Source organism: Brassica napus, chromosome A10, assembly GCF_020379485.1.
Source record: "Brassica napus cultivar Da-Ae chromosome A10, Da-Ae, whole genome shotgun sequence".
NCBI classification, from domain to species: Eukaryota; Viridiplantae; Streptophyta; class Magnoliopsida; order Brassicales; family Brassicaceae; genus Brassica; species Brassica napus.
Window position 1 is genome coordinate 19,131,854 of NC_063443.1, and position 27,229 is coordinate 19,159,082.

The 27,229-nt window shown below is 34.5% G+C and overlaps 4 protein-coding genes across 4 annotated transcripts; 2 read left to right on the plus strand and 2 right to left on the minus strand.

Annotated features, from left to right (window-relative positions):
* The first annotated feature begins 780 nt into the window (after nt 1-780).
* LOC106370014 (PAN domain-containing protein At5g03700) lies at nt 781-2,898 on the plus strand. Its single transcript, XM_013812908.3, has one exon. It carries the CDS (start codon nt 1,129-1,131, stop codon nt 2,575-2,577), a length of 1,449 nt encoding a protein of 482 aa, XP_013668362.2. The 5' UTR covers nt 781-1,128; the 3' UTR covers nt 2,578-2,898.
* Nucleotides 2,899-3,042: 144 nt separating this feature from the next.
* Nucleotides 3,043-4,803, plus strand: LOC106372647 (fructose-bisphosphate aldolase 4, cytosolic). The gene is made up of 3 exons (XM_013812909.3): nt 3,043-3,186; nt 3,301-3,528; nt 3,743-4,803. Exons 1-3 carry the CDS (start codon nt 3,159-3,161, stop codon nt 4,564-4,566), a joined length of 1,080 nt encoding a protein of 359 aa, XP_013668363.1. The 5' UTR covers nt 3,043-3,158; the 3' UTR covers nt 4,567-4,803.
* Nucleotides 4,804-7,065: 2,262 nt separating this feature from the next.
* On the minus strand, nt 7,066-10,322 carry LOC106372645 (trihelix transcription factor PTL). Its single transcript, XM_013812907.3, has 2 exons — nt 9,731-10,322; nt 7,066-8,609 (listed from the first exon to the last, which is right to left on the minus strand). Exons 1-2 carry the CDS (start codon nt 10,174-10,176, stop codon nt 7,340-7,342), a joined length of 1,716 nt encoding a protein of 571 aa, XP_013668361.1. The 5' UTR covers nt 10,177-10,322; the 3' UTR covers nt 7,066-7,339.
* Nucleotides 10,323-19,116: 8,794 nt separating this feature from the next.
* BNAA10G26430D lies at nt 19,117-22,791 on the minus strand. Its single transcript, XM_013810734.3, has 3 exons — nt 21,659-22,791; nt 20,359-20,512; nt 19,117-19,706 (listed from the first exon to the last, which is right to left on the minus strand). Exons 1-3 carry the CDS (start codon nt 22,505-22,507, stop codon nt 19,189-19,191), a joined length of 1,521 nt encoding a protein of 506 aa, XP_013666188.1. The 5' UTR covers nt 22,508-22,791; the 3' UTR covers nt 19,117-19,188.
* Nucleotides 22,792-27,229: the final 4,438 nt, after the last annotated feature.

Here is a 27,229-nt window from a genome sequence, read left to right on the forward strand (position 1 = left end):
AAGAGTCTCGAATTTATCGGTTCAGAATTTTGAAAATAGTTCCTTGCAGTTGAGGAAACGTTGTTGGGTAGTTTATGTTTGTTCCTTTCATATAAAATACAACAGCCTGTAGCATGAGCCTCAAGTCTAAGCAGCTCTCATGCATCTTGATATAACTACACCATACATGCATGTATTATACATGGTCCCTTAAGTTTTTGGAGGTGTAAAGAAGATTGCAAGTTGCAACTATAGAGACATTCAACGACCTGACAGGTAAATCGACAGAAACTAATGAAGAGCTTGAGTCTTTTGACCCTTAGATCTGGTGCGACTTTTGTCCTAACTCTATTTCACATATAATAACAACTACTTATCAAATTGTAACACCTATATCTTCTAGACTTCCCCTTTCAATTTGCAAGGATTTACATGAAATTGTGTATGCAGATATGTTTCTGGATTCAGAAGCGCGCGTGGCTCGATCACAGTAGGTCTTGTGAGTCTTAAACGATTCCAATATATAAATGTCTCATTTTTTTTACTCTTGCACAAGCTCTCGTTTGTAAAAACCAATCTAAAATAAACATAGAAATACAATATAAACATTTCACAAACTCGTTGTTAATTTTAGATTCATACATGATACATGTGTATTTAGCTATGTATTGTATACACATATACTGACACTGACACATGCTTAGTGCGTGCAATAATTTGTCTCTACTCAATATTGTATGTAATATATTGTGGTTTTAGTGCAATAGACAACTGGTCCATTTGCGATTAGCGATTAATGATTAATGGTTGATATGATAAACATTTCATCCCAATATTTCCACCAGAAAACCATATCTTTCTCAAATCAGACTTCAAATATTCAATACTAGTCCCACGACATCGACGCCTTATAATACCATTTTCTTCATATATTATACGACTGGTAAACATATCAAATCATTTATACTTTTATATACCTAGCTGCGTCTCCCTATAAATATATATTGAAGTAAACTGATGCAATGGACTCTCTCTCTCTCTCTCTCCCTCTCTCTCTGCATGAACGAATCAAAAACATCACACTCTCTTTCCATTTCTGTTAAGCTAGTACAACTTCTCTTTCTTCCTCTTTGATACAAATTTCCAAAAATGGAAGGTTTGTGTTTTCGTTTCCCCTTGTTATTCGTTTTCCTACTTTGTTCTCATACACGGCATCAAGTCAACGCGACCGAACCGGTTCTAGAGTTAACCAAAGGCTTCGAAGCTAAACCGGACTCGTCCATCAACTCCTTCCAGCCACTCCTCACTGACCCGAGCGGAAACTTTTCGTTCGGGCTCCTACGTTTAAACGGGTCACGCCTCTCACTCGCTGTAACCCACCCGAACTTAACGGACCCCCTCTGGGTTTTCGACCCGACCCGAACAGCGAGCTGGTCACACAAAACGAAACTATTCTTCAACGGCAGCCTCGTGGTCTCCGACCCTTCCTCGAGGGTAGAATGGTCAACTCACACTAACGGAGACCGTCTCGTCCTCCGTAACGACTCCAATCTCCAAGTGGTGTCCACGTCATCCTCCTCAATCGAGTGGGAGAGTTTCGATTTTCCCGCGAACACACTCGTCGAGAATCAAAACTTCACGTCCACGATGGCTCTGGTTTCATCCAACGGCTTGTATTCGATGCGGTTAGGACGCGACTTCATCGGACTATACGCTAAGGTCAGCGACGACTCTCACTCTCAGCAGTTCTACTGGAAACACAGCGCTCTCCAGGCGAAGGCCAAGATCAGAGACGGATCGGGTCCGATTCACGCTCGGATCAACCCGAACGGTTATCTCGGTATGTACCAAACCGGGACCGTTCCGGTCGACGTGGAAGCGTTCAACAGCTTTCAACGGCCGGTTAACGGTCTTATGATTCTCCGATTGGAATCCGACGGGAACCTCCGGGGATATCTCTGGGACGGATCTCGCTGGGCGTTGAACTACGAAGCTATTCGAGAGACTTGCGATCTCCCGAATCCGTGTGGTCCGTACAGTCTCTGCACTCCTGGATCGGGATGCTCGTGTATAGATAACAGCACCGTGATCGGAGAGTGTGGTCGCGGGGGTTCGAGAGCGGCGGACTTTTGCGGCGGTGAGACGGAGAAGTTTAAAACGGTGAGACGTGGAGGCGTTGAAGTGCCGTTTAAGGAACTGATGGATCATAAAACGACGTCGTCGTTGGGAGAGTGTGAGGAGATGTGTGTGGAGGATTGCAAGTGTTTCGGGTCGGTTTATAATAACGGCTCCGGGTTTTGTTATTTGGTTAATTACCCGATCAGGACGATGCTGGGCGTTGCGGATCCGAGTAAAATGGGTTATTTTAAGGTACGTGAGGGTGTAGGGAAGAAGAGAAGCCGAGTGGGATTAACGGTTGGGATGTCTCTGCTCGCTGTGATTGCGTTGGCTTTAACGGTGGCGATGGTTTACGTTGCGTTTAGGATATGGAGTAGAGAGAAACATGCACTAGAGGGAGAAGATGGTGGGTTATCACCCGGCCCGTATAAAAATCTCGGGTCGGATAGTTTTAGTTCCGTTGAAATGAGTCGTAGGTGATAGTTTTTTAGTTACACATATATAAAATTAGTTAACCCTTTTTTTTTTTTGCTTTATGCAACTTGAATATTGTCTTCTTGCTGATGAACTTTTTACCTATCAAAACTATTACGGAAAAGGTGTTTGGATAAATCTTGGATGGTGAAGGCGGGAAATATTATAAAAATGTGTAATGGCGTCATGGATGACGATAACAAGTATGGATGGGTGGACTCTTCTTTTAGGCCCACATGTTTGAGAGTTGACACTTCCACTATCCTATTTTTATATAATTTTTTTCAAATTTGATAGATATATAATTCAATATCATCACTTTTATTTCGGATCATCCAGTGGCTTAGTTCACGTGCTTCATGGCCGCAACCACCAGTAAAATGCAACAAAGAATGATCTTTCTGAAATAAATAAAACTTTCTACAATATTAGAGGCAGAGCGTCAACTTCTTCGGGCCTCTCGTAAATCTCTATTTTTGTAGTTGTATCCGTCTCTAACGCGGCCCTTTTACTATAAAAATCCCCAAAAGGCCCATTTTAAAATCGATCTTTATATCATCTACGTCGTGCCCTCTCTTTTTTAAACAATGTCGTGCTTCAAGTCCAAATACGCCGGTAAATCTCACCACCATCTCATTGTTCATCATTTGATTTATCTAGTTCCATCAGCTTCTTGTAGTTTGAAAATGTTAATTATCACCGGTATAATGATTTTTTTTATCTCGACAGATGAGCTCATCGCCAATGCTGCTTACATCGGTTCTCCAGGGAAAGGTATTCTCGCCGCTGATGAATCCACAGGGACCATCGGAAAACGTTTCGCAAGCATTAACGTCGAGAACGTTGAATCAAACAGACGTGCTTTACGTGAGCTCTTGTTCACCACTCCAGGAGCTCTCCAATACATCAGTGGTATCATCCTCTTTGAGGAAACTCTCTACCAGAAAACAGCTTCAGGTAAAGACTCTAACCCTCACAAGAGTAATCACAATATATCTGACAAAAAAAAGATATATACAATATTCTTAGTACAACTGCTTTTGAAATGAAATAAATTTAACATTCTTTAAGAAAAAAAAATCTGATATGTAAACTATATATCTTTATTGTGTGTTTTAAAAAGAAAATTATATATCTTTATTACATTGGAATAACTTGACGTGTGCTACAGGTAAACCATTTGTTGATGTAATGAAGGAAGCTAAAGTCCTTCCCGGTATCAAAGTCGATAAAGGAACTGTCGAGCTCGCTGGTACAAATGGTGAAACCACAACCATTGGCCTCGACGGGCTCGGAGACCGTTGCAAGAAATACTATGAAGCAGGTGCACGTTTTGCCAAATGGCGTGCCGTTCTCAAAATCGGAGCCAACGAGCCTTCGGAGTTAGCCATCCACGAAAACGCTTACGGTCTAGCGAGATATGCCGTCATTTGCCAAGAGAACGGTCTCGTCCCCATCGTGGAACCAGAGATCCTCGTGGACGGATCCCACGATATTGAGAAATGTGCTTACGTCACGGAACGTGTCCTCGCGGCTTGTTATAAGGCTCTTAATGATCACCACGTGATCTTAGAAGGAACGCTCTTGAAACCAAACATGGTTACTCCAGGCTCCGATAGTAAGTCTAGGGCTGAACCCAAAGTGATCGCAGAGCACACGGTCCGTGCATTACAGCGTACTGTCCCCGCCGCGGTTCCAGCCGTTGTGTTCTTGTCTGGAGGACAGAGTGAGGAACAAGCAACTGTGAATTTAAACGCCATTAATCAGCTCAAAGGTAAGAAACCGTGGAGCTTGACGTTTTCGTATGGACGTGCGCTTCAGCAGAGTACACTCAAGGCTTGGGGAGGTAAAGAGGAGAATGTTGAGAAGGCTCAAAAGGCGTTCTTGGCTCGAGCCAAGGCTAACTCGGAGGCAACTACTGGTGCCTACAAAGGTGATGCTCAGCTCGGTGAAGGTGCTTCTGAGAGCCTTCACGTTAAAGACTACAAATACTAAAAAAGTATTTGGGGATTTAATTAATTTGTTGAAAATTTTGGTAATTATGCGATATTATATAATCATAAAACCTAACCGTATGTAATTATTTGTTTTTGGGTGGTATAATATTATCCTGGTGTACATAATTTTTTTTTTTTACCTTATCACTATTTATGATGATGAAATCCTTCTCTAAGGGAAATTTTGTTGTAATATATGCTTTGTAAACTTAATTTATTGAAAAGATGTAACTTACATACTAACATCTTTTAAAATAACATGTTTTGGTTATGTTCTGCTACTTGTTTCATTCCTAGTTAATAAACTTGTAACGAAAATAAAATAAATATGTCAATAACAAAAACCAATTATATCTACATGATTGAAGTTTATTTTAGCTGCGACGTTGAAAGGTCAACGAAATCTCATCGTTGTTAATTCGTCGGCCGCCGTTTCTTTTCATTCGCAAACTTCTTATTTACGTACTTGTCTTCATCCTATTCCTAATTATTCTTTTGGCCAGTGATTAATCGATAATTTTTGTTTTACCCTCTCACTGCTTCATATTTGCGCTGCCCTAGGGTTGTTTCATAATTATGATTCTGCTGTTGCTGTATTGTATTTATGGTTTATCCTTTACTGTTCTGTTTTTGCGTCCTTACCCTCGCATTGTTTCTCAACATTGTAATATATCTTCTCATAGATCCTAGTTATATAGACATAAATGTCTGCATAATACAAATTAAAGAGAAAAAATATATATTTTTGTTCAGCAGAATATATTCATTTATTTTTAGTTAAATTAATGAGAGAAATATCAAAATAAGAAACTCATATAATGAGGTGATGATATGTCTAGTCGTAGGGCGGACAGTATAGAGAGACAATGGCAGTGACTGAACGTAAACTAGCGTCGTGAAAACAGTTTTAATTGTTTAGTGATGGACGAGAAGTCTTACCACTCTAACTTGAGTCCTTATTCACTAGCTACAACTACAAGTCAACAATCCCTTTTTGTTACTTTTTCGTATTTTAGACCAAAACTCTTAAAAGAATACAAACTCTGAAAACTTCTTTTTTCCCTTTGATGCTATAACCAATATGTTACAAAAAAAGCTATAGCCAATTAAAAAAAAAAATTACAGAACTTTTAGGATCTATCTTTAGCTAGATTTATCAGTGGTCTGTAATGGAATGTTTTGAAGATTAAGTAAACATTGAGCTTCTGAAAATTATTGTGTGACGTGTTCTTTATATTTCCACAAGATATATGTCGACATGTGCAAATATCAGCATCAATATCTAAATTAATTTGAACAGTAAATATAAAGTTTGACAAGAAGAATCATCAAACTCTAGAAGTAGGACTGGTCTTGCGTGGAACCCATAAAATAAAACAAGCATTTAAATGAGAATAGAGACAATTCAGAATTAATCAACATTGTAAATAATGTGTACGCACAAAAGATTGTATTGACTCGTGCTCGTGTCTCACTGTATCTATAGGGAATAGGGACAAAAGGAGAAGAGTGAGATCATGGAGATAGATAAAGGCAAATGGTTACTTTCTCTCTGACCATCAACACACTGAATCGACCAGAGCTTACTTCACCACTCTTCTTCCCTGTCCCCATCTTCATAACTCTTTGTCTCTCTCTCTCTAGGATTACCCAAATTTACTTCTCTAGCCTTCTATGTATGTTTTCTTTGTATCTCCATTTATGTACATACATTAATTAGTTTGACTTTTCTAGACCAAAGTTTTACTAAATTTTACGATTTACAACAATCAAATAAAAACTCAGTATAATTGTTTGATCATTTAAAAAGTGGTTATATATGAAACGGACCATGGCAGAAAGCTTGGTAAATTGGAAATATAAAAGGGAAAAACAGGTTTGATTGTCTTTTTCTGTTTTCTACATAGTATTGAAGATACCGTACACCAAACAAGATTGAAAATGCATCATAAATTACATCTTCCTAATAAGTATCGAAAATTCAGTCAATAGAAAATAATTATTGGTCTCATTCTTTTTTTTTTGTCAACAATTATTGGTCTCATTCAATCAACATTAACATGTTATATTGTGAAATCAATGGACAAGAACCGTTTGGTTCATGTGTTATTGCTCTCGAATGTGCTCATAATCGTCCTAAGAAAACTAGAAAACATTTAAGTATGGGACCAGTCAATTCCTTCACGTTTTCAATAGCATGCTCTTATACGAGTCATCAAAATTTTGGTTTAATTTGGGGGGGGGGGGGGGGGGGGGGGGGGGGGGGGGGGGGGGGGGGGGATACATTTAACGGTAAAATGTGGAGTGGTTTAGAGACATGCATGATTTGTTTTCTTTTTAGTTACCTATTTTATGATATGTCTTGTCTGCTTTTGCGTGTTTTTGCCTTTCGATGTGAAATATATATACTCATCTTTAAATTTTTGTTATTATGAGATGCGATCTAAGTATTAAGCATAAATCATTTATATGTCTAGATGTGTATGCTACTAGAGTCAAGGTTAAACACTAGGAGAAAAGATTGATATAAAAAGTCTTACAGCATAAATACATGAAAACATAATAATCATTGGTTAAAGCCTACTTTAAATTGACTTTCATCTTATATATGCTGGTAAGCCCCAACAAAATATTTATTTCCCTTCACTCTAAGCATCATGTGACATAAAATAGTTAAGTCAAGGTTTATCTCATATAATATAGCTAACTCAAAAGAATTAGTTAACCTCATGACCACCTTCTTCTTCTGCTGCTTGGTTGGGAGAAATTAGTCACTGATTCTCTTCTTTACTTAGCCTCAAACCATAACTCTCCCACAAATTCTGATCTCCATCTCCCATGAAGAACGGGAAGCAGTTTGTACTAGCCGCCATTGCGCCGCTTGGATTTCCAGCGTTTGCGTTTGAAGTTGAAGAACCAACATTATTGCCGTGTTCATTCATCTTCTGATGATGCTGATCATTATCATTGTATCCACTTTCTTGATTGTTATAGATCTGATTTTCTTCGGTTCTTGGATAGTACACGCCGCAGCTTGACGAATTCTCCTTCCTTTTCTTGTTGATTTGCTTCTTTTCTTTCATCTTTCCATTGCTTATCCGTTCCCACTTTTCCTTGCATATCAAGGCACTCCTCTGATCAAACCCTAATTGAGTCAACTTCGCAGCGACTTCCTCCCATAGAAACTCATCCGAGGATCCCTCCAATACCTCTTGAAACGCTGAGTCCATGCTACTTCTTATCTCCCTAAGCTTTATGATCTCTTGCTCATCCCAGCATCTACCACTTCCTTTAACAGAAACATTATTAGTAGTCATTGTTTGATCGCTTCCATTCTCATTATTTCTTTCTTCTGGGGACGAGCATAATGGCTTTATCAACTGCTTTCCGGTCAAATACTGCAATGCCTCAATCACAGCTACATCCCTACCTTCCATTCGTTCCCTCTCCTTTGCCCAAAACAAATGCTCTTTATCAACCCTTGCAGCTTCCCTCTTTCTCCATTCCTCTTCTTTCATCATCCTTTGTTCCTCTTTGTCTTCGATAACCTTTGTCAACTTCTCAAGCCAAGCATCTTGCCTCTCTATCAACCTTTTCATGCTCACATCAATGAACTCCTTGATCTTAGCTTTCCAACTACTCCTCTTCTTCCTTCTACTACTAGAATCATTCCCTTCAGAAGACGAAGTCATCAGCTCCATCTCTGAGGAGTTGTAGTTGTTAGAGAGACTTAGGCTTTGCTGATGATGAAAACCATGAAGACCATCAACGCTATGAATGTTAGACGTTGTTGTAGTAACGTTTTGAGCGTGGAAACCATGAAGAGCATTGCTCACGAACTGTGTATTATGGTTGGGAATAGAAACCAAGTTGTTGGAATCTCCGTAGAGCGCCTCTAGCTGCCGGAAAAATCTGTAGTGTTTACCGTCTTGTCTTCCGGCTTTGCCTTCTTTAGTCTTTTTATAGTATTTGTAAAGATTCTCAAACTTCTCTCTGCATTTCTTCCCACTCCTTTGGTATCCATGTTCCTCAGACATAATCCTAAATAATAAAAGAAAATGAATGAGGAAGACTACAATGGTTGATTGAAATTTAAAACAGTGCCCTAATCTTGAAACTAGCTTCTGAATCATTGAATGTTCACAAGATATTCATATTTACATTATTTTCATGCGTAGAATATATATATAGGCATGTATAATAACATTGTATGGTGTATATGCGTAAGATTAAGATAGTGACTCACATAAAAGTTTGTTTTCTTTTTCCTAACAAACACTGGTTATAACTTTCGGACCAAGACTGTTTTCGAGACTAATAGTTTAACACAAGAACATGTTTCTATGCATAGTTACACAAAAAAAAGGGGGTACATATCTTCAGAAGCTACGAAAGCTGAATCAGAAGTTATCAGTAGAAAGGGAGAAAACTAAAATCGAAGTCAAAGAAGATATAATAAATCTTTTTGTTTTACTCTTGTTTATGTTTTTACCCTTTTGGGTTTTTAAAGCACTGATAACGTCTTAACTGAAACTGCCAAGGTCTGGTCATTCTCTTGACCGAAACAAAACGATCTATACTAAAGAAATTGTTTTGGAACTGACTACTCTGTCTATACACATCATCAATATGTGTTTATATACGTGGGATGTAAGTATTTCGAATTGAGGAGAAAGGAAAATGCTGAGGTCACATTCTTTCTAGTTATTAATGCATAAATAAATAAATAAAGATTTAACTTGTCTTCGGGATTTTCACTTGATGGAAGATATAAATTTTAACAAGAAAGCGTATGAAAGGTCAAATCTTTTCAAATCTGAAAGAAAACCCATAAAACAACATACTCAAGATTTAAAATACTCCATTTAAAAAAACCTGAAGACCTTTTCTTTTTTTGAGAAAGAAAACCTGAAGAATTTTTTTTTTTGAAGAAAAAGAGAACCTGAAGAAGTGGAGTGCTGTTTATCAACAAATGTTATTAATTTCATCAGTTGGAAACTAGTTTTCTTCAGATTGACTATAACATTAAAATATGAGACATTGTCTATGAATAAAAAGTTCTTGTGGTATGAATTTGTTTGAGAAATATGCATAAAGTTTATTTATAACAAAAAAAAAAGTAAAAATGAGGAGAGAGAGAGATTAGGGTAAGTGAAGCAAACCTAGAAACTTCATCCCAGAGAGGTCCCTTTTGATTAGCTTCTTTGAACTTATGATCAAGACGAGATCTAATCTCCAGCAGAGTTAGGGTTTCTTGTCTCGGCCATCTCCCCGTTGCTCCGCCATCTCCGCCGCTGAAGCCTCCTCCGTCGAGAAACCCACCAAACCCAACTCCTCCCCCACAAGTACTCGCGTTTAAGTTACTGTTGTTTCCAGCGGTCGTCGAAGAACTCCCACCCAATCCATGTATGCCATGTGGCAAGAAACCCATCTCCTGATGATCAGTAGTGAACTGCTGTACACGGTGTTGCTGCGGCGGCGCAGTGAGGTTGAAGCCAAAGAAATCAGAGGGGAAATGAGAAGAAGTCGACGGTGATGTTGTCCTCCCTCCACCTTTCATGAGCTGCCGGAGCTCCGGTATACCGTACTGAGAAGGATGATCTTCCATTTTTAGTATATATTCAGCTGAAGGAGAAAATCGATCGACAGTGAGGGAAGAAGAAAAGAGTAAAGGTTAAATCCTTTAATTAAAAGGAGAGAAAAGATTGAAATTTTTTTTTTTAGAGAGAGAGAGACAGATCGTGTAGTCCACGAAAAAGGTCGAATGTAAGCTATAGAGACGATATGGTCCCATGACTTTTTTTTTTTTTGATCAACCAATTGATTAATTAAGGGGAAAACGTTTATGGCCTAAGGCCCAAGTACAAGGAAAGAGAGGCTTTAGCTAATGAATCTGCTGATTCATTAAAAGCCCGAGAAATGAACACAAAACGACAAAAGGCGAAAGGTGAAGTCGGAGGAGATGCCAGAGAGTCGACGTCCGAAAGAACTCCAAAGAGGTCCGAAGGTCTTCTTCCCGTGGTGATTGCTCTTACGAGCTCTTGAGAGTCTGTTCTGAGACAGATTTTGGTGAGGTTGAGGGTGGCAGCATGGATCAGCGCTTCCCTGACTGCTAGTGTCTCTGCCATCAAGGCAGATGAAACGTGATGTTGAGCGCTTGATCCTCTGGTAAGCTCGTGACCATTTTCGTCTGTGAAGATCCATCCTAATCCTGCGGCTTTTGTGTCTGATTTCCATGCTGCGTCTGTGTTACAGAAGATCGTCATTGGTGGCGTCTCCGCTGCATGTCTTTGGGTGGTCGACGGGGAAGGGGTCGGGCGGTTACACGGCTGAGCCACTTCCCATTCCTTTGAAGCTCTGATTGCTTTCAAGACAACTTCCTGTGGAGAGATTGTTCGATTCTCAAACGTCCGTAGATTTCTCGCTGTCCAGAGATTCCAACAGATCCAAGGGAACAGGTTGGTAGTAACTCCCATGGGAGGAAGATTGATCCAGTTGAATGAGGCTCGGAGAGTATCCTTAAAGGTCATTAGATCTCCCGCTTCCCTGGGAGTCGACCATAGGCCAAAGGTCCAGACTTTCTTTGCGAAAGCACAGTGGAATAGGATGTGGTCTATAGTCTCAACTTCACCGCATCTTGGACAACTCGTGTTGACTAGTAGGCCCCTAGTTTGTAGATTTGCACCAGTAGGGAGGGAGTTAGTGGCAATCTTCCATAAGAAGAACCTGAGCTTAGGTAGTAGAGGGGGGTTCCAGATATGTTTTTTCCAGCTCCACATGTTGTCTTCCTCCAATAGTGATGTCGATTGGAAATCCAAGCTATGGATCGCATAATAGCCCGTCTTGACCGTGTACTCTCCCGTCTTCTGTAACGGCCAGATATACGAGTCTCCAGTCCCCAGTACGCTTGGTTTGATGTTGAGAATGTGATCCTCTAGTTCCGGTAAGAGTTGTCTGATGCGCCCTGTGTTCCATTCCTTAGTTTCTCTTGTGAGAATGTCCGCAACCATAAGGTCCTTTTCTTGTAACGGTACAGGTCCTATAGGTCGAAGATTTGATATCGGGTCAATCCAGGAGTCTGCCCAGAGGTTGGTAGTCTCGCCATTACCAATTGCTCTGCCAAGATGTCGTAGGAGTAGGTCCCTGCCTGTAAGGATCCCCCTCCAGCCATGTGAGATAGCTGATCCTGCTATGACTTTCGTGAAGGTAGTTTTGTAGCAGTACTTACTCAATAGTACCTTTGCCAGTAGACTATCTGGTTTAGTTAAAATTCTCCATGCGATCTTTGCTAGCAGGGCCTGGTTAAAAGCTTGGACATCACGAAAACCCAGTCCTCCAAGACTTTTAGGGTGTGTTAGGGATTCCCACGACTTCCAGCATATCTTCTTCTCCCCGTCTTTATGGTCCCATGACTTGATAACCTTATTATTTTTCTTCTTGAATGTGTGTGGGCGTGAGAGAGAGAGAGAGAGATGGTATTGATACATATACAGATACACATACATATTTTGTATGTATTTGTTTTTTTCTATAAAAAAACTATACCATATGCGTGTCTGAGTTTCCATTATTTCTATCAAATAATTTGAATACATGTGTGCATTGATGTGTATCTACTCATAACAATGTAAGGTTTTGTCTCACTTAGAGACAATAATATATCGAGGCATTCTTCTTTAGATCTTGGCTCTAGTTTTGGTTTTAAATTATTACCTGAACAAACTTGATATTTTGGATCCACTAGTTATTTGGATTTTGTATGATGATCATTTTCCTGCAATTTGCACATGTGATATTTGGCACAATTTCTTATTTGAAAATAAAGGGTTCCCTATTAAATCATTCCCTTGATTTGTTAGGTAGCATCATTATTTGGTTTCATCTCTTGTTTTTCTAGGATTTTTTTTAATATATCAAAGTATGATATACTTTTAGTGTTTCTATATTCCTACTTTAAACAAAAATATATGTAAATGAGTCAATCTATATTTTATATCCTAAAAATAATATAGTTCTCTTTAACATTATATTTACGACGCTTCCATTGTCATGTTAATAAATCTTGTACCTTTTTTTTTGTTGCTGATAAATTCTTGTACCTTTGTTTTACTTTAGATCCGTGATTCAGCTTTTAAAGCTTCGTATTTCATTAAAAATAAGTATTCTGCATAGCATAGTGCATGTAACTCTTTAAGATAAAATTCGCTAGACATGTGCGTGTGAGTTTATTAGATAGTATTAAATAAAACCAATTGGCCGCAATAAGAGGGGGTCCTCTGAAAAAATTACCAAATTATTGGCTTTTATGCTCCCCAACATTTCAACCTGTCTAATCCCTAACCATTTGGCTTTGTTGTTCCTTTACTGACACTTTTATTGCTTCAATCCTAATGTTCACCGAGTTTTTAGTTCTTAATTCATTTCATGAAACTAGAACATTCAAATTCATATATATAAAGTAAATATATGATTTAAGTACTATAATATGTTTTTAACATCTTCTCTAATTTTTTGATCCATGCTGTATATAGTTAACCTTTTCAAAAAATAAAATAAAATACTTAACCAGGAACCGGCTGAAGCCATAAATTCGTTTTATATGTGAAGAAAACAATTCGGGCATGGTTTGGTTGGCTTGGTTCAAAGAGATAACTAGTAGATGCATTCATATATGGGATATGTAAATTATGTAATCAAATTCAACTCGCTTTAGCTATTGTTGCTCATCATATGAGTTTTTTCTTCTTCTTTTTTTGCTTAAAATTTTGCTCATCATATGAGTTTGTTGTTCAGTTATTACATTCAATTATTAATTTGAGTTTCATTATAAAATAGTTATTGATTGTATGTCAAAACCTGCTATTGAATTTCTTTGCTAAATTCCACTGTAATTATTTCATAGTCATGAACCAAATGAATTATATATTTTCATAATTAAAAAACATTAGTGGACACATGAAGAAAGAAACAAGATTATGAGGAAAATAAAAATAGTTGGAAAAGGAACAAAAACTTTATTATGTTTAATGATGGGCTGAAGACACGTGTCAGTTTTGAAGCCGTCTATTATTATAGGACCCCTAGAAAATTTTCCTTTTGACTTGATTGGGAGACTTCAACAGTTCCTCAGAACCTTACGTTAAAACGATGCCGTTTCTTTTTCTTTTTCTTTTTCTATTGCTTTTATTTTATTCAGATAGGAAATATGCAAATAATTGCTTCCTTCTTCCATGGCTTGATGGCAAATATACAAGTAGCTAGGGTTTGCATTTGTCACATACCTCTTCATTGTTTTACCACCCCCAAATCGATTGATCCCTTATCTTCTTCTTTTGATTTTGATTTTACTTTAAGAATCTAAATCTTTGAGTTAGAATTCATTAACCTATTCTTTTAATAACAAAATAAGTTTATCTTCTTTTTTTTTGAAACACTAACAAAATAAGTTTACCTATATGGAATGATGTACCTAAAATCGGTAGACTATACAACAAAAATCAAATAAGTATAAAATGTTCTTAGGTGTTTCTTCTATTTTCTTAGTTACCAACAACTCAATATATATCATTAATAACATTTAAGCCGTATTGGATTTTTATTGTCCCAAGACAATACTATAAAATTATCACATTATAAAATTCAGTTATATGTTCGGGTTGTGATTATAATTTCACAAATATGTTTACAATACTGTTAAATCTGGTGAAAAATATTTTTATTACTATATATGTATAAATTTGACATAACAAGAGTTATTTCTGTCAAGATTATAATAACATATTTGATTTTTAAAATATTATAAATTTTGTTTCTGTATTAATATGGGAAGCCAGTTACTAAACACTAGGACATGTGTAAGTCTTTGTATATTGATCAATCAAAGGACATGTCTAGTGATCGATCAATGGCTTGATGCTTTCACATCAAGTATATGTGATTCGATAAACACAGATATTTTTTTAGTGATGATAAAATTATATATTAAATATAGATATGTTGCTCAAAAAAATATAGATATATATGTTGTCGATAAGGTGTAATTAAAATCATCACTCCCCTCTTGAATCCTTATGTTGGCTAAATATATATAAGTTATTATGGAATATCTATGAAATCATTTATCGTTCGTATGTTGCCTATATTATAGTTAGTTAGGTTCTATATTGGTATATAATCAGATCATTGACAAAATAAAAATAAAATTTTTATAATAATATAACAAGAAAAAAACCCACACTATGGCATTACTCGAATTAATTATTGTCGTACGTCCATAGTATATATATATATATATATATATATTGCTAATAGTTTTTCAACATATTGCTAATACGTAGTATGGACTCAAATAAACTTCTGTTGGCCATGAAAAAATGAAGAGATGTAATTAACCATTGCTAATAGGTGGCCTATAGTTTCCACAACGGCTAGAGTCGAAGTAGCATACTTTTGCGCGAAAGTGAATTTAAAATCCGAGCTCTACTACTACTAAGATGGGTCGATGTTATGTACACATGCCATAATTTTCAAATATGTGACAATAGTATTTTCAATAATATGCGGTAGGGCCTCTATTCATTCGTACACCACCATAGTATTCCTACATTGATTATAAATTCGTACTTTATGATGAACAAAATGTATAGAATTCATATGAAGGTACAACTTTTCACTTAAAACTACTGAATACAAGTTTCATTGATGAATTACACATCCAAAATATGGGTTACTTACGATCAACTTTAATCACTTATATACTGAGATACCATTTCCTAGATTGACAACACTAGCATCGGGTGTTTATTATTGTTTTCTATGACCCTTTTAAAAAATGTTATGATTCTCGTTAAAGCAAATTAACTTTGTTTTACTGTAAAAGGGAAAGTTGCCTCAACCATGATCTGTTTTATATAATATATTGTTCTATCATCAAAGATCTATCATCCATTCCTTTAGTTTGTTAACAAGATCTATATTTCCATTGTTGTGTATGAATCGATATATAATATTCCTTAGCAATCATATCGTTTAAATATTAAAACTGAAAGACATTCTTCCTCACAAAGTTGTGGACCAGGGTACCCAAATTCATGAATATACAGGGGGTTTTATTTCCAAATAATCTAATAGTTAAGTTTACTTAATTAGTATATGACATGAGAGAGCTTGATGCCGACAAATTCTTAATGATCACTTTGGATTTATTATTAAAGAAATAATAGGTGAAGATGTAATTATTTCTTAGAAAGGAGTCAAGGAGTAAGGACAACCAAAAAGCAGCATATATATACAGTTATAATATCTTGGGCCCTAATATCTTTTGTTTTAATGCCGAAAGATTATATTCCCTCTGTTCTTAAATATATGGTGTTTAGAATAGTTTTTATGTTCCAATATGTAGAATGTTCTCATATTTTAGGTACCTTTAAGTTTATCAAAAACTGTGTAACCAATCAAATTTTAATAGTTTTATTTTGTAATTGGTTGATTAGTTTAAATTAAAAAATTTAATAATACTTTTTAGATAAAAAGTAACTTTCTTAATAAGTGTGTTTTACCTACAAAAATTTATATTTAGGAACAGATGGAATATATAAATGGAGTATATAATGAGGTGATTACTGGTGTGGAAAGAGAGATGCGCAATCAATTCTTAATATTGCAGAGATACATTTAAAAAAAACGAGAAATGAAAGCAGGGAACGTATAGAGAGAGTGATGCAATCATGGACAGTGTATAGTAACTGTAAGAGAAGATGATAGAAGAGAGTTCCTAATGAGGGAAACATGCTGAACAGAAGAATCTCAGTTTTACCCACTCAGTCTTTGTTTTAAGCCCGACAAATAAAACATTTTTTAAGAAGATCAATTAATAGAAGAATTTTTTTGTTCACCATAGAAGAAATATAATTCAATGTATTATAATTCCTAAGAACCAATGAAATTATACTATTATATTATAGATTTATAGTAAAAAGAAAAATATTAATGAAAGTCTGAATCTCAGAGTGATCAGACCTGATGACTTACTTTTCACGTAGGTAGACGTTCGATCCATGCAATGTACACATATATACGTATATTCATATGTGCAGACAAAGTGTTTCGTAAAATCCACCATTATTGCTCTCTAACAGTTTTTCTATTTATTTAGATTGTTTTCTAGTACAGAAAAAAAAGAATTTAGGTATATGAAGTTAAATAATTTCATTTTCCTTTTCCTTGTAACCAAGAAACAATTTGCAAAACATATCAGATTATATAAGATGTTGCAGCAATCTACTGGCCTAATGGATTAAGTTATAAAAGTATTAAATATAACTTTTAAAATCATACATCATTTTTAAAATTGCACAACAATAACCAAATAATAGTTTTATGTTGGTATTATATTTGAAGGTGATCTTCAAAATGAGGGTTTGAGGATGAGTTGCTCAAAAAAAAAAAGAGAGGATGAGTTGCTTCAGCAAAGAACCTCAAATATATCTTTAAATTGTTCACTATATTACATTTTAATCCTCAGTCTTCATGATAATTAATTATAAGCATTAAACTTTTATAAATAAATAATAATACACAATAAAAATGCTAAACATAATATTTATAACTCATATATAGATACTTTGGTTTCACCAATTTTCTTTTTAAAAAGATTTTTTAAAACTGCATCAATTAGAGAGAAAAAAGTTACAAAATGGTTAACTACATATGTAGGCTATACATATGTATAATATTTCTTTTTAGATAATTTAGTTTAATTTTAACATATTTATGTATCAATAATAAAGAATGACAAAAATGAAAAGTAAATAATGTTTTGAATCCGTGAATAGTGAAATTTCAAATTGAAGTTTTATTATTCATGCGCTCAAAATTTGATGGTTTTAAAATTTTTTGGAAAGTTAAAAACCTCAGAATTTAAAGAATTAAAGGCCTGTCGTAGATGTTCTTATTCTTTATATACAACACAATCATCTAACAAACCGATGAGAACGTAGTTTTTGGTTAAAAAATGGAAATAAAACTCTACTGGCTTATATAGTTGATGTTTGATAAGAGGAGAACATTGATGGATGTCGATAAGAATGTGGGGTTACAGCCACCAGCTGGAATTTGATTTATTAGGCTTTCTCTTGATTTGGCGTATACCTTTTCCTTTTATAACTCTTTTTTTTTTGGTGTAACTTTTATAACTCTTTTTCTAACAAAGAAAAGGTAATATAGTGCGAAGGCCCATGTTGATGGTAGGTTTGAAACGACGGATGCATGCATTAGGGAACCCTGAAAGTATATATCATTCACACAAAACTCAGACTGGTACCCAACTTAAGTGATATTTTCGCATTGAGCGAGTACATAATTTCTGGAATGCTATTGTTATACCAACCGATGTAGTCTACAAATATATATGTGCTGGAAATGATGATTTATATGCTTAGAGGTTTTACATTCTGTTTATCTGCATTTGTAAAATTTCGAATTTGTACATTCTTAGCAAAAAAAATATATTTTATCTTTGTTTTTTTTAAAGATGACTTTGTTTGGTTACAATTCTTTCTAAATGGTAAAAAAATAAAACGTAATGAAAATCTAGATTGCATCAAGAGCGACACAACTGATAATTTGCTAAAAGAAGAGAAGTTAACAAATAAAATAATGTTTAGAAACAACGACTTCTTCGACAAAGAGAGTTCAATCTAAATTTTTGGTTCTCTTTCAGTTTCGATTATAAATCGGATTTTGGTATTTTGATATGTTGATTTACAGTCTGTTTCACCATTGTATTTATTTTTAAACGTACATGTGGATGACAAAAAAATCGTACAAGTGATTTGAGCGTAAAGTTCTCCTTCTTCCAAGTAATCTTCTAATGTATAAGAAACAAACAAACAAAGCATGGTATGCCATTAACATCGACCTCAATTATTAGGTGAAGATCTATGTGACAAGAAAACCGATCCCACAGGAAAAAGATTGTGCTATTTTCAAAAGGTAAAACGTTAATAGTATGTATTTGATTATTTATAAAAGCATACCTCTCTTTTTCGTTATCTTTTCGAAACATTTTCCTTTTATAGATCTTGCCAAGATTTGTCAATAAAATATACACTACTGTATCAAAATATTATTATAAAAGCACTACTCGTTGAGGATTTTTAACTAGCTTTTTTTATAATTCCAACTTTCTCTATTATAACATTTGATGATTAGTGATAAAAATAATGATAGAAAGAAGCAGCATATGTAACAATACGGTATTTTTTTTTTGTGTGCACACAATACGGCAATCTACAAATTAAGTGTTTGTTCTTTTCGTTTTATTGGGCCTTATGAATCCTACAAAACAATGTAATTTCTTGGCCCCTAAGTATATATTACTCTCGAACACTGACGATTTTGACTTGCATTTTACATCTGTTTGAGTTTTACAATTACAGCTACCAAGTTCAGAACTCGACCCAACTCGAGTACCCATCAGGGTCAAAACCCGACCCGAGAGATTTGATAACTTCACCGGCCCTATGAATTTCTCAGTTTTGATAAGGAATTAAACAAACCTTAATACTCTTAGCAAAACTTTTACATACATCCATTTAAAAATACACATGGTTAGTTGTCATTACTTGTGACGGAAGCTACCCGAATATAAATAACCTATCACCCCAATGTCTTGTGATAGTTCTTCAACCAAATCCTCAAAAATCTCAAACTCGATATCCAACACCACCTCTGCGACTTCAGAGTCGTTTTTTGATCTCCATGTACCCAAACTCTCTATTCTGAAATCATGTTCGACCATCATATCGATAGTGTTTGACTCCACATCTCTCCAAGATCTCAATCTCTCGCACACACTTTTGGCTACTTGGGCTTCACCGCCTTGCATAAAGCTGTCCTTATGTAATTCCTCTGCTACAAGGTCTGAGATCAATGCTTCTATGCCTTCGGGAACTTCTCTCATATCTTCAAAGTACGTTTTAACAACTCTCTGAGTTATAATCTCACACTGATAACGATTTTTCACTTCTTCTTCTTCCTCGTTCTCTTGGTCTGACATTCTTTTCTCGAGTTCCAAGGGATCCAAACCCGCGAGTTGCTCAAATCTACAAAGCTTCTGTAAGAGTAGATGCTTTGCTTCTGCAAATCGAGATTCAGACACTAAAACCATCAGTCTAAATATTTTTTTTTCCTTTTAATCAGTCTAAATATTCAAGGGCTTATAACTGTTTTATACATGCAAAATGCTAACTTAACCTACAAATTCTTTGCAAAATATGAGTAAATATCCCTACACAAATAGACTGTCCAAAATATAATAAGAAATCTACCTATTTAACGATATGGAAAATATACACAAATATTAACTTTCCCAGATGTAAAAAGAAATCTACCTATTTAACAATATGGAAATATATACACAATGTTGATTTTCCAAAATTTAAAAGAAAAGGTCACACGACTTTATAACAAAAAATGTCAATGAGAAACTCTAAACAAACATTATGCATGCGCTAGCTAACATGTAAAGTAACTGAAAGATACAGTATTAACAAACACTATTATTCGTACACTATAATTGTTCAGTGCAACAAACAACTATTCGTTCACGAACATGCAACTGTTCTGTTTCGAAAACATAACCTCAGGACAACATATCCAACAGTTTTAGAAACCATGTAATAAGAAACAATAAATGAGTAGGGTAAACTATAAGATACGAAAAATATCGAATTAAATGAAAAGAAACATGAAAATTTAAGGCAAAAGATTGGTTAGAGAAAAAACGTACTTTGTACAGATCTGAAGCTTGAAGTGATGTTATTGTCATCCATGTGAATGTCTTCGTCATCGTCATCAAATGGAGGGTCTAAAACTGAAACTGGACTGCTCTGTTCCTTATCTTCTTCCTCTTCCTCCTCTACTTCATAACTCTCTTTCTTCATCTGTTTAATTTATAATCAAATCAGATTAGAAGATGCTAATTTGACTGATTAGTTTTGGAGACAAAAACACGAGAGAGAGATTTGCATGTCAGAGACAAAGATCGTCTTTGTTTTCAACATCACAAAAGGCTGAGTTGATTTTCGAAAACACGAAACTTGCTTTTGGCTTCAACTGTTGTTACATCTTCGAAAAGACCAAACTGATGAGTTTTCGGGGTAGTTTTGTCATTTAATGTAATTACTCTTACTTTGCCGCTAATTCAAATGGGTCAAAAAAGAGTCAAACTACTCATTAATTAAAGAGTCATTCTTGGGTTCACCAACCAATAGAATTTCATTATTTCAAATTTGATATCTTTTAAAAAAGGAAACAAAATATTCTCAAATTATATTATGTTTTTAAAATAAAAAAAGATAATAGTTACAGAAAAAAGAATTAAAAAAAAAATATTTTAATGTTCTCAACAAAACACTAAACCCTAAATCCTAATCCCTAAACCCTAAATCCTAAACCCTTGGATAAACCTTTAACTCTTGGGTAAATCCTAAATCCTTGGGTAAATCCGAAACCCTTGGGTAAACCCTAAACCCTTGGATAAATCCTAAACTCTAAATAAAAAACACTAAAACCCTAAACCCTAAACGCTTGAATGTTTTAGTGTATAATAATTTTGATTTAGAGTTTTGGATTTATCCTAGAGTTTAGGGTTTATCCAAGGGTTTAGGGTTTAGGATTAAGGGTTTAGGGATTAGAATTTAGGGTTTAGGGTTTAATGTTATGCTGACGACGTAAAATATTTTTTTTGTAATTATTACTATTTTTTTTTTACTTTTAAATTTTAAAAACATAATATAATTTGACAATATTTTGTTTCCTTTTTTAAAAGATATCGAATATAAAATAAAACAATCATATTGGTTGGTGAACCTAGAGGTTCACCCTATGGGGTGGACCTAAGAATAAGTCTTAATTAAACCTTTATAAGCTTTTTATTATTATTTCAGGTTCAAATAAAAACACATTTCCATCAATGATTAGTTAATTATTTATGTATGTACATCAATTATTTTCAGTCATTTTTCTAACTAACGAATACGATTAATAATTTAATCATATTTAATTGTTTGATAGAGAAAGAGACAAACCTCTTGACAATCGTGGCGTGGAGAAGCCGCAGGCGATGAGAAATTCGGCGTTCTGAAACCGCTGGTGGAAGGCATTGTTTGTAGAACAAAATGAAACGGGCTTTCACAAAAACGTTTATCCTCTGAGAAATCTCCACCGTTCATTAGCTCACTCGCAAACTCATCTAAACCGTCAGATCCGCTTCTCGAGCTAATAGACGTTTCAAAATCGCAGTCATAAGATCTCTCTTCGTTGATAACACTCTCTGACCAAACACCACTACTACTAGACCTCCGTGATAACTGCGGCTCAGACGCGGGGTTCTGCGTTTCGCGTTTGGACTTTCTCGTGACTATTTTACGAACAAGAGGAGATTCCCAACTTACCATATTTTTCACCGAAGAAACTCGGTCACCGTCATTACCACCGCTGATCTCGCGTTTCTTACGGTGCGTTAGCTTCTTCAACACTGATCCAAATATACCAAACGCGTTTCCTGCGTTACGTGTTCTTGTTTTTGACCCCTCTGACGATGAATGTTTCTGTATCCTAACCGCAGCTTCTAGCAGCATCGACGCGGTTCTCGCCGGTATGTTGACGAACATTGCGTTTTGTCTCTGGTTCAGCGACTTGGGTTCGAAGAGTGGAGACTTATTGGGGTCAGGCGATTCACGTAGGGAGAAGAAACAAGCGTTGCGACAGAAACGCGAAGGAAGTCCAGCGTTTTGAGAGATGGCTCTTCGTTTCTTGACCTGTAAATGCGTTGCTGGAGGATTGATTTGGCAACGTCGGTCGGAGATGTAACTCTGAAGTTGAAATGGTTCTTGGTCTTCTTCAAGAAGATCCTTTAAGTGTCTCTGAGACGCCATTCTATCAAGTATTCAGACAACAACAAAGTAAGAAGAAGACAAGACAAATGTTTCAAGTCTTTCAGTTTGTAACTAAAGAGAAAGTGTTGTGTTTGAACTCTGCTAGAGATAGAGAGATTGTGATGGTGATTCGAAAAATTCAGATGGTTAAGAAGATCGAGGCAAAGGGCAAAGTAAATACTATTGTAGGTAGGAGCTAGGAAGACACAAAACAAAATTTTTAAAAATTAATTTTATTTTTGTCTAGGTTTTTTGTTTGTTGTGTAATGGGTGATTTAAGAGCACACCAACAAAAATAAAAGTATTTTAAAATTCATAAGGCAACCTCAATGTTATACCAGCCATGAACACAAAAATATTTATTTAATGGAATTGGTCCCCTTTGTATTTAATTGCTCTTTGTTATTTATTATTTTCATCCCCGCAATTATTTCACTTCTAGTTATTTTTTATTTATATTACGATGAGTGATTTCTTTTGTTTCATCTCTCTGTGTTTTATGTATAAATAGATACAAAACAAAAAAGAAATCTAGGGAGCGTTTGTTTCGATAATAGCATGGAATAGTTGTTTTCATTTTTCACATTTGCGTGAAACTCTTCTCTTTTTTCCTCCAAAGGCAAAAGCGTTGACGATCACAAAGAGGAAAGAGTCACAAAATATATTTTAAAAATTAGGGCTAACTAAAAGAAATAGTGAAAGAGATTAATACAAACGACAAAAGATAACACGCATGCCCAGTTTATTATAGGAACTGGATATTGACTGCATCTGCTTCTTTGACGACCCTTTACTTCTCACCTTCATGTTAAAATTAATTTAGTCTCTGTCTGAAACTTCACACGAATAAAATTAAATTACACTGAATGGTGTTTTTAAGTTCGAAAACTCTACGCTGATAGTTTAAGCTTCGATGCGTAAAATATGTTTCTGTTGGCAAATAAATAACAAAAAACTACAACTATAACTTAATTATAGTATGAAGTTTAAAAACAATAAAAAATCTGTGAAGCATATTGAGTTTCAAACTATGTGGATGATATCCTAATTTTTGGACTGAAAACAGTTTGATATTTTTTTGTAAGTACAAATTTATGTAACTATCCGTTTAGCGTTACGTATAAATTAATGAATTTTAAGTAGAGAATGAACTAATTTAATATGTTGATAGACTCTTTGTGTAACTTGTTGATTATAAAAAAACTACATATGTACACAACAAACACATGAAGTTTTCTGAAGGGGAATTCAAATTTACAATTCGAAATGCAACTGAAATAAAAAAGGTATACAATGCTCCTCGTGCATAGAGATTTGCCAGTAAGAAGGACGCGGTACGACATTTTATTTCTGTCATCTGATTGGTTACTACATATACACATCAACTTTAATTTAAAAATAAATAACCTTTTGTAACTTTTGTTTTGTTTTTTGAAAAGAAGTAATTATGATTGTGTTTCTGAGACTTGTAATTTTTATAAAGTTGATTACAGTTATTTCCTTATATAGTTCCCAGATGTATATGTTAGGTCAGAGCAAGGCGTGCCCTCCTTTCTTTTCCTTCAATCACTTTCTGCTTCCAGTGGTGGGGTGGGCTTCTCTGATAAAGTCGAGTTTCTCCAACCTAAAGTTTTATAGGTTACACGAAAAATAGTATAAACTGCATGGATCAATGTTTTTGTTGCATATGCATCGAAACATTGAGTTAATTATTTAGTTAAAAGTTATTTATAGGAATAAGATTTTACTGTATGGAGCCATTGCGTGTGCGTAATATGGTCCAGCTTTTCATAATGGTCTTTAAGATTCGCATAAATAAACATAAAACTGTGGTAATAAACACGTTTAATTACCCAAGAAAATCTGAGATAAGCGAACTCCCATTCCACAGAAAAATGAAAGTATTTCTACAAGTTGAGAGAATCCTAGGCATGAAATTAGATGTGTCATAATATTATAAAGAACCCAACAACCAGTTCTAGAGTAAGTAGTTGAAGGTTTGTCTCTGGCTCTGTATTAGAGTTTAATTACTATTATCATTGTATTTAATTTATTCTAATATCATTCTTGATTAGTTTGTAACACATTCGAGTTTCAAATCAAAGATAATTTTACATACAACTATACAAGATATATAAGTGATTTGTTACAAACAAAATCGATATTAAGAAGATCACAGAATAAACTCGTTGACAAGTTAATAATAACCATTTTCCTGTAAGTACCATTTTCCTATACTTGGTGTTTTCTTTTTGTAAACTACTCTCACCATTTTTTAATATAAGTCGTTTTGGAATTGTGCACATAGATTAAAAAAATCTTTAATTTTTTATATTTTCTAAACAAAAACATTATTAATTATTTACCTAATCACAAATCAACCAATAATAAAATAAAAATTATATTATCATTATATAACATTAAATGTTAATAAATTTTACATAAAAAACCGAAAACGTCATATAATTTGAAACATAAAATTTTCTCTAAAACAACTTATATTAAAAACGGAGCGAATATAAATTAATGAAGTCATTATTTTAAAAAGACAAATTAATAAAAGAAATACAGAAAAGAGATGTACACACTGTGGCTTAGTTATTTCATTACACTTAATTAAGATACAATGATTAAAAGCATATTGTGGATAATGATGGAAACTAATTATACTTGTTCTCAAAAAAGATTCCGAATGTTTCACAGCCACCCTAAAAGTTAGTTTGTAATTCTTTTTCTTAACTACTCCAAATTAATTTTAATTAGAAAAACTATTCCAAAGTAACATTCATAGAGATCACAAAATGGTTTTACTTTACACGTGTTTAGTTTTTATATTTATGCTAAATTATATTCTTTTGTTTTTAATGTAACATTATTTAGAGTTTGGATTGAGGTTTAAGTTGTAACACATTATTACCGCAAATAATTCCCTACTGTCTTAAAATATTGAAATATATAGTATTTAGTTTCTAACATGATTACTAATTTGAATTTTAACATATGATTACGTACGTACCATAATTAAGATCTCTATTGAGATTAATATTAAAATGATACAAACATTTTCATCTTTTGTAATTGTGGACGGGAACAGAAATGGTCAAATTATATTGCGAATATGAATGCATGGAATAAGTACATTACAAACCATATATTATACTAATACGGGACTTAGTTATTTAGTGTCTTGGTGTCACCATATGAGTTCCGCCTCCTTCGTGGATGGAGTTAAAAATCTGACAATTTATCCATTTTGATCTGCACGAAAACAATACAATTTTATTGATATTCAGAATATGTAACAATCGCAATCTCAAGTAATCTAGCGAGTGAACTGTAAGATAGGGTCCATGACAGTGAGTTGGGAGTGTTGATGAAATGTTAACGTCACTTTCTTTCTGTAACACAAACGAAAAAGATTAAAAGGTTTTATACGCTAGTGACTTTATTGGCGTGATGATCAACTTTTAGATTGGGTCACGATCATAAACTTTTTCTATAATATAAATGATAATCAAACATGAAATGATTAGTGAGTATATGGGAACAACTATATAGTATCCCTATTCCCTGTATATATACCAAAATATATAGAATCGTATGTTAAATTACGTTTACATAAGATATACAGAAAATTCCTAACTTATAAAAATCCTAATTATTGTGCTTAACTGGCATAGACAACGACATTTCTATGATTGGAACACTTCAATAGGAAGTAAGTACTAGTGTTTTAAACAGGTATAATTAATCTACACATAAATCGTTGAAAGCTATATATATGTCCACAGAGCTAAGAATTTGAAAAGAGATATTCAAAATTTTCCTAATAGAAAGGTTAAAAGCAAAGCATAATCGATATTACTTATTATTTTTAGTTTTTACTCGACCCTATTAATCAAGCAATTGGTAGTCAAGTCAGATAGTAAAGTACAACAATATCACAAAGGACAATAATGGATATAGCTGATAGATCTTTTATTTATCTTAAGAACTAAATAATTCGTTTCGATATTAATCATCTTTGTATCTAGGTAAACCTTGGTGGCGCTTCTAGTGGTTGGTGTGTGTTTGGTAAGTAGTTTTTCAATATTCTTTTGTTTTCACATATCAAGACAAACTTACGACATACTTATTTTTATACTAGTCATTTTCATGGGAAAATCCATTTTGTTCATTTTTTACAGCTGTATTAGCCAATTACTTTAAATCATTTTTAACTTTTTAGTTAGTTAATTTAAGTACAAGTTAGTCATATAGAAAGCCTACTTATAAGACACGAGGAGACAATAACATCGATTCATGAATATTAAGAAAATCAAAACGGGGCCCATGTTTCTTTTCATTTTCACTCATGGTTACTTTGCAACGCCACATAAAGAAAGACCGAGCTTCGAGGGCGTCCACGAAAAACCAAACGTGCCAAATACAGTCGGCGTTCTGTCCAGCCGCTCGTTATGGACGTCCACAAGTCGTGGCCAGCCGTGGCAGTTTTTCCTCATTGGATTCTTTTTCGCATTTTGTCTCTTTTTTGTTTATTTATTTGGGATTCTCATCTCTATCCTCCCAAATAATTTTGTTTGTTTTTTCTCAATCCAATAATTATATATTGTGTAGTATTTTGTTTAGATCAAGTGGATATTTGATCCATAAGACAATACCTATATATAGAATATGGAAATAAATCTGAGAATTATCTATTATACTGTATATGGCAAAACT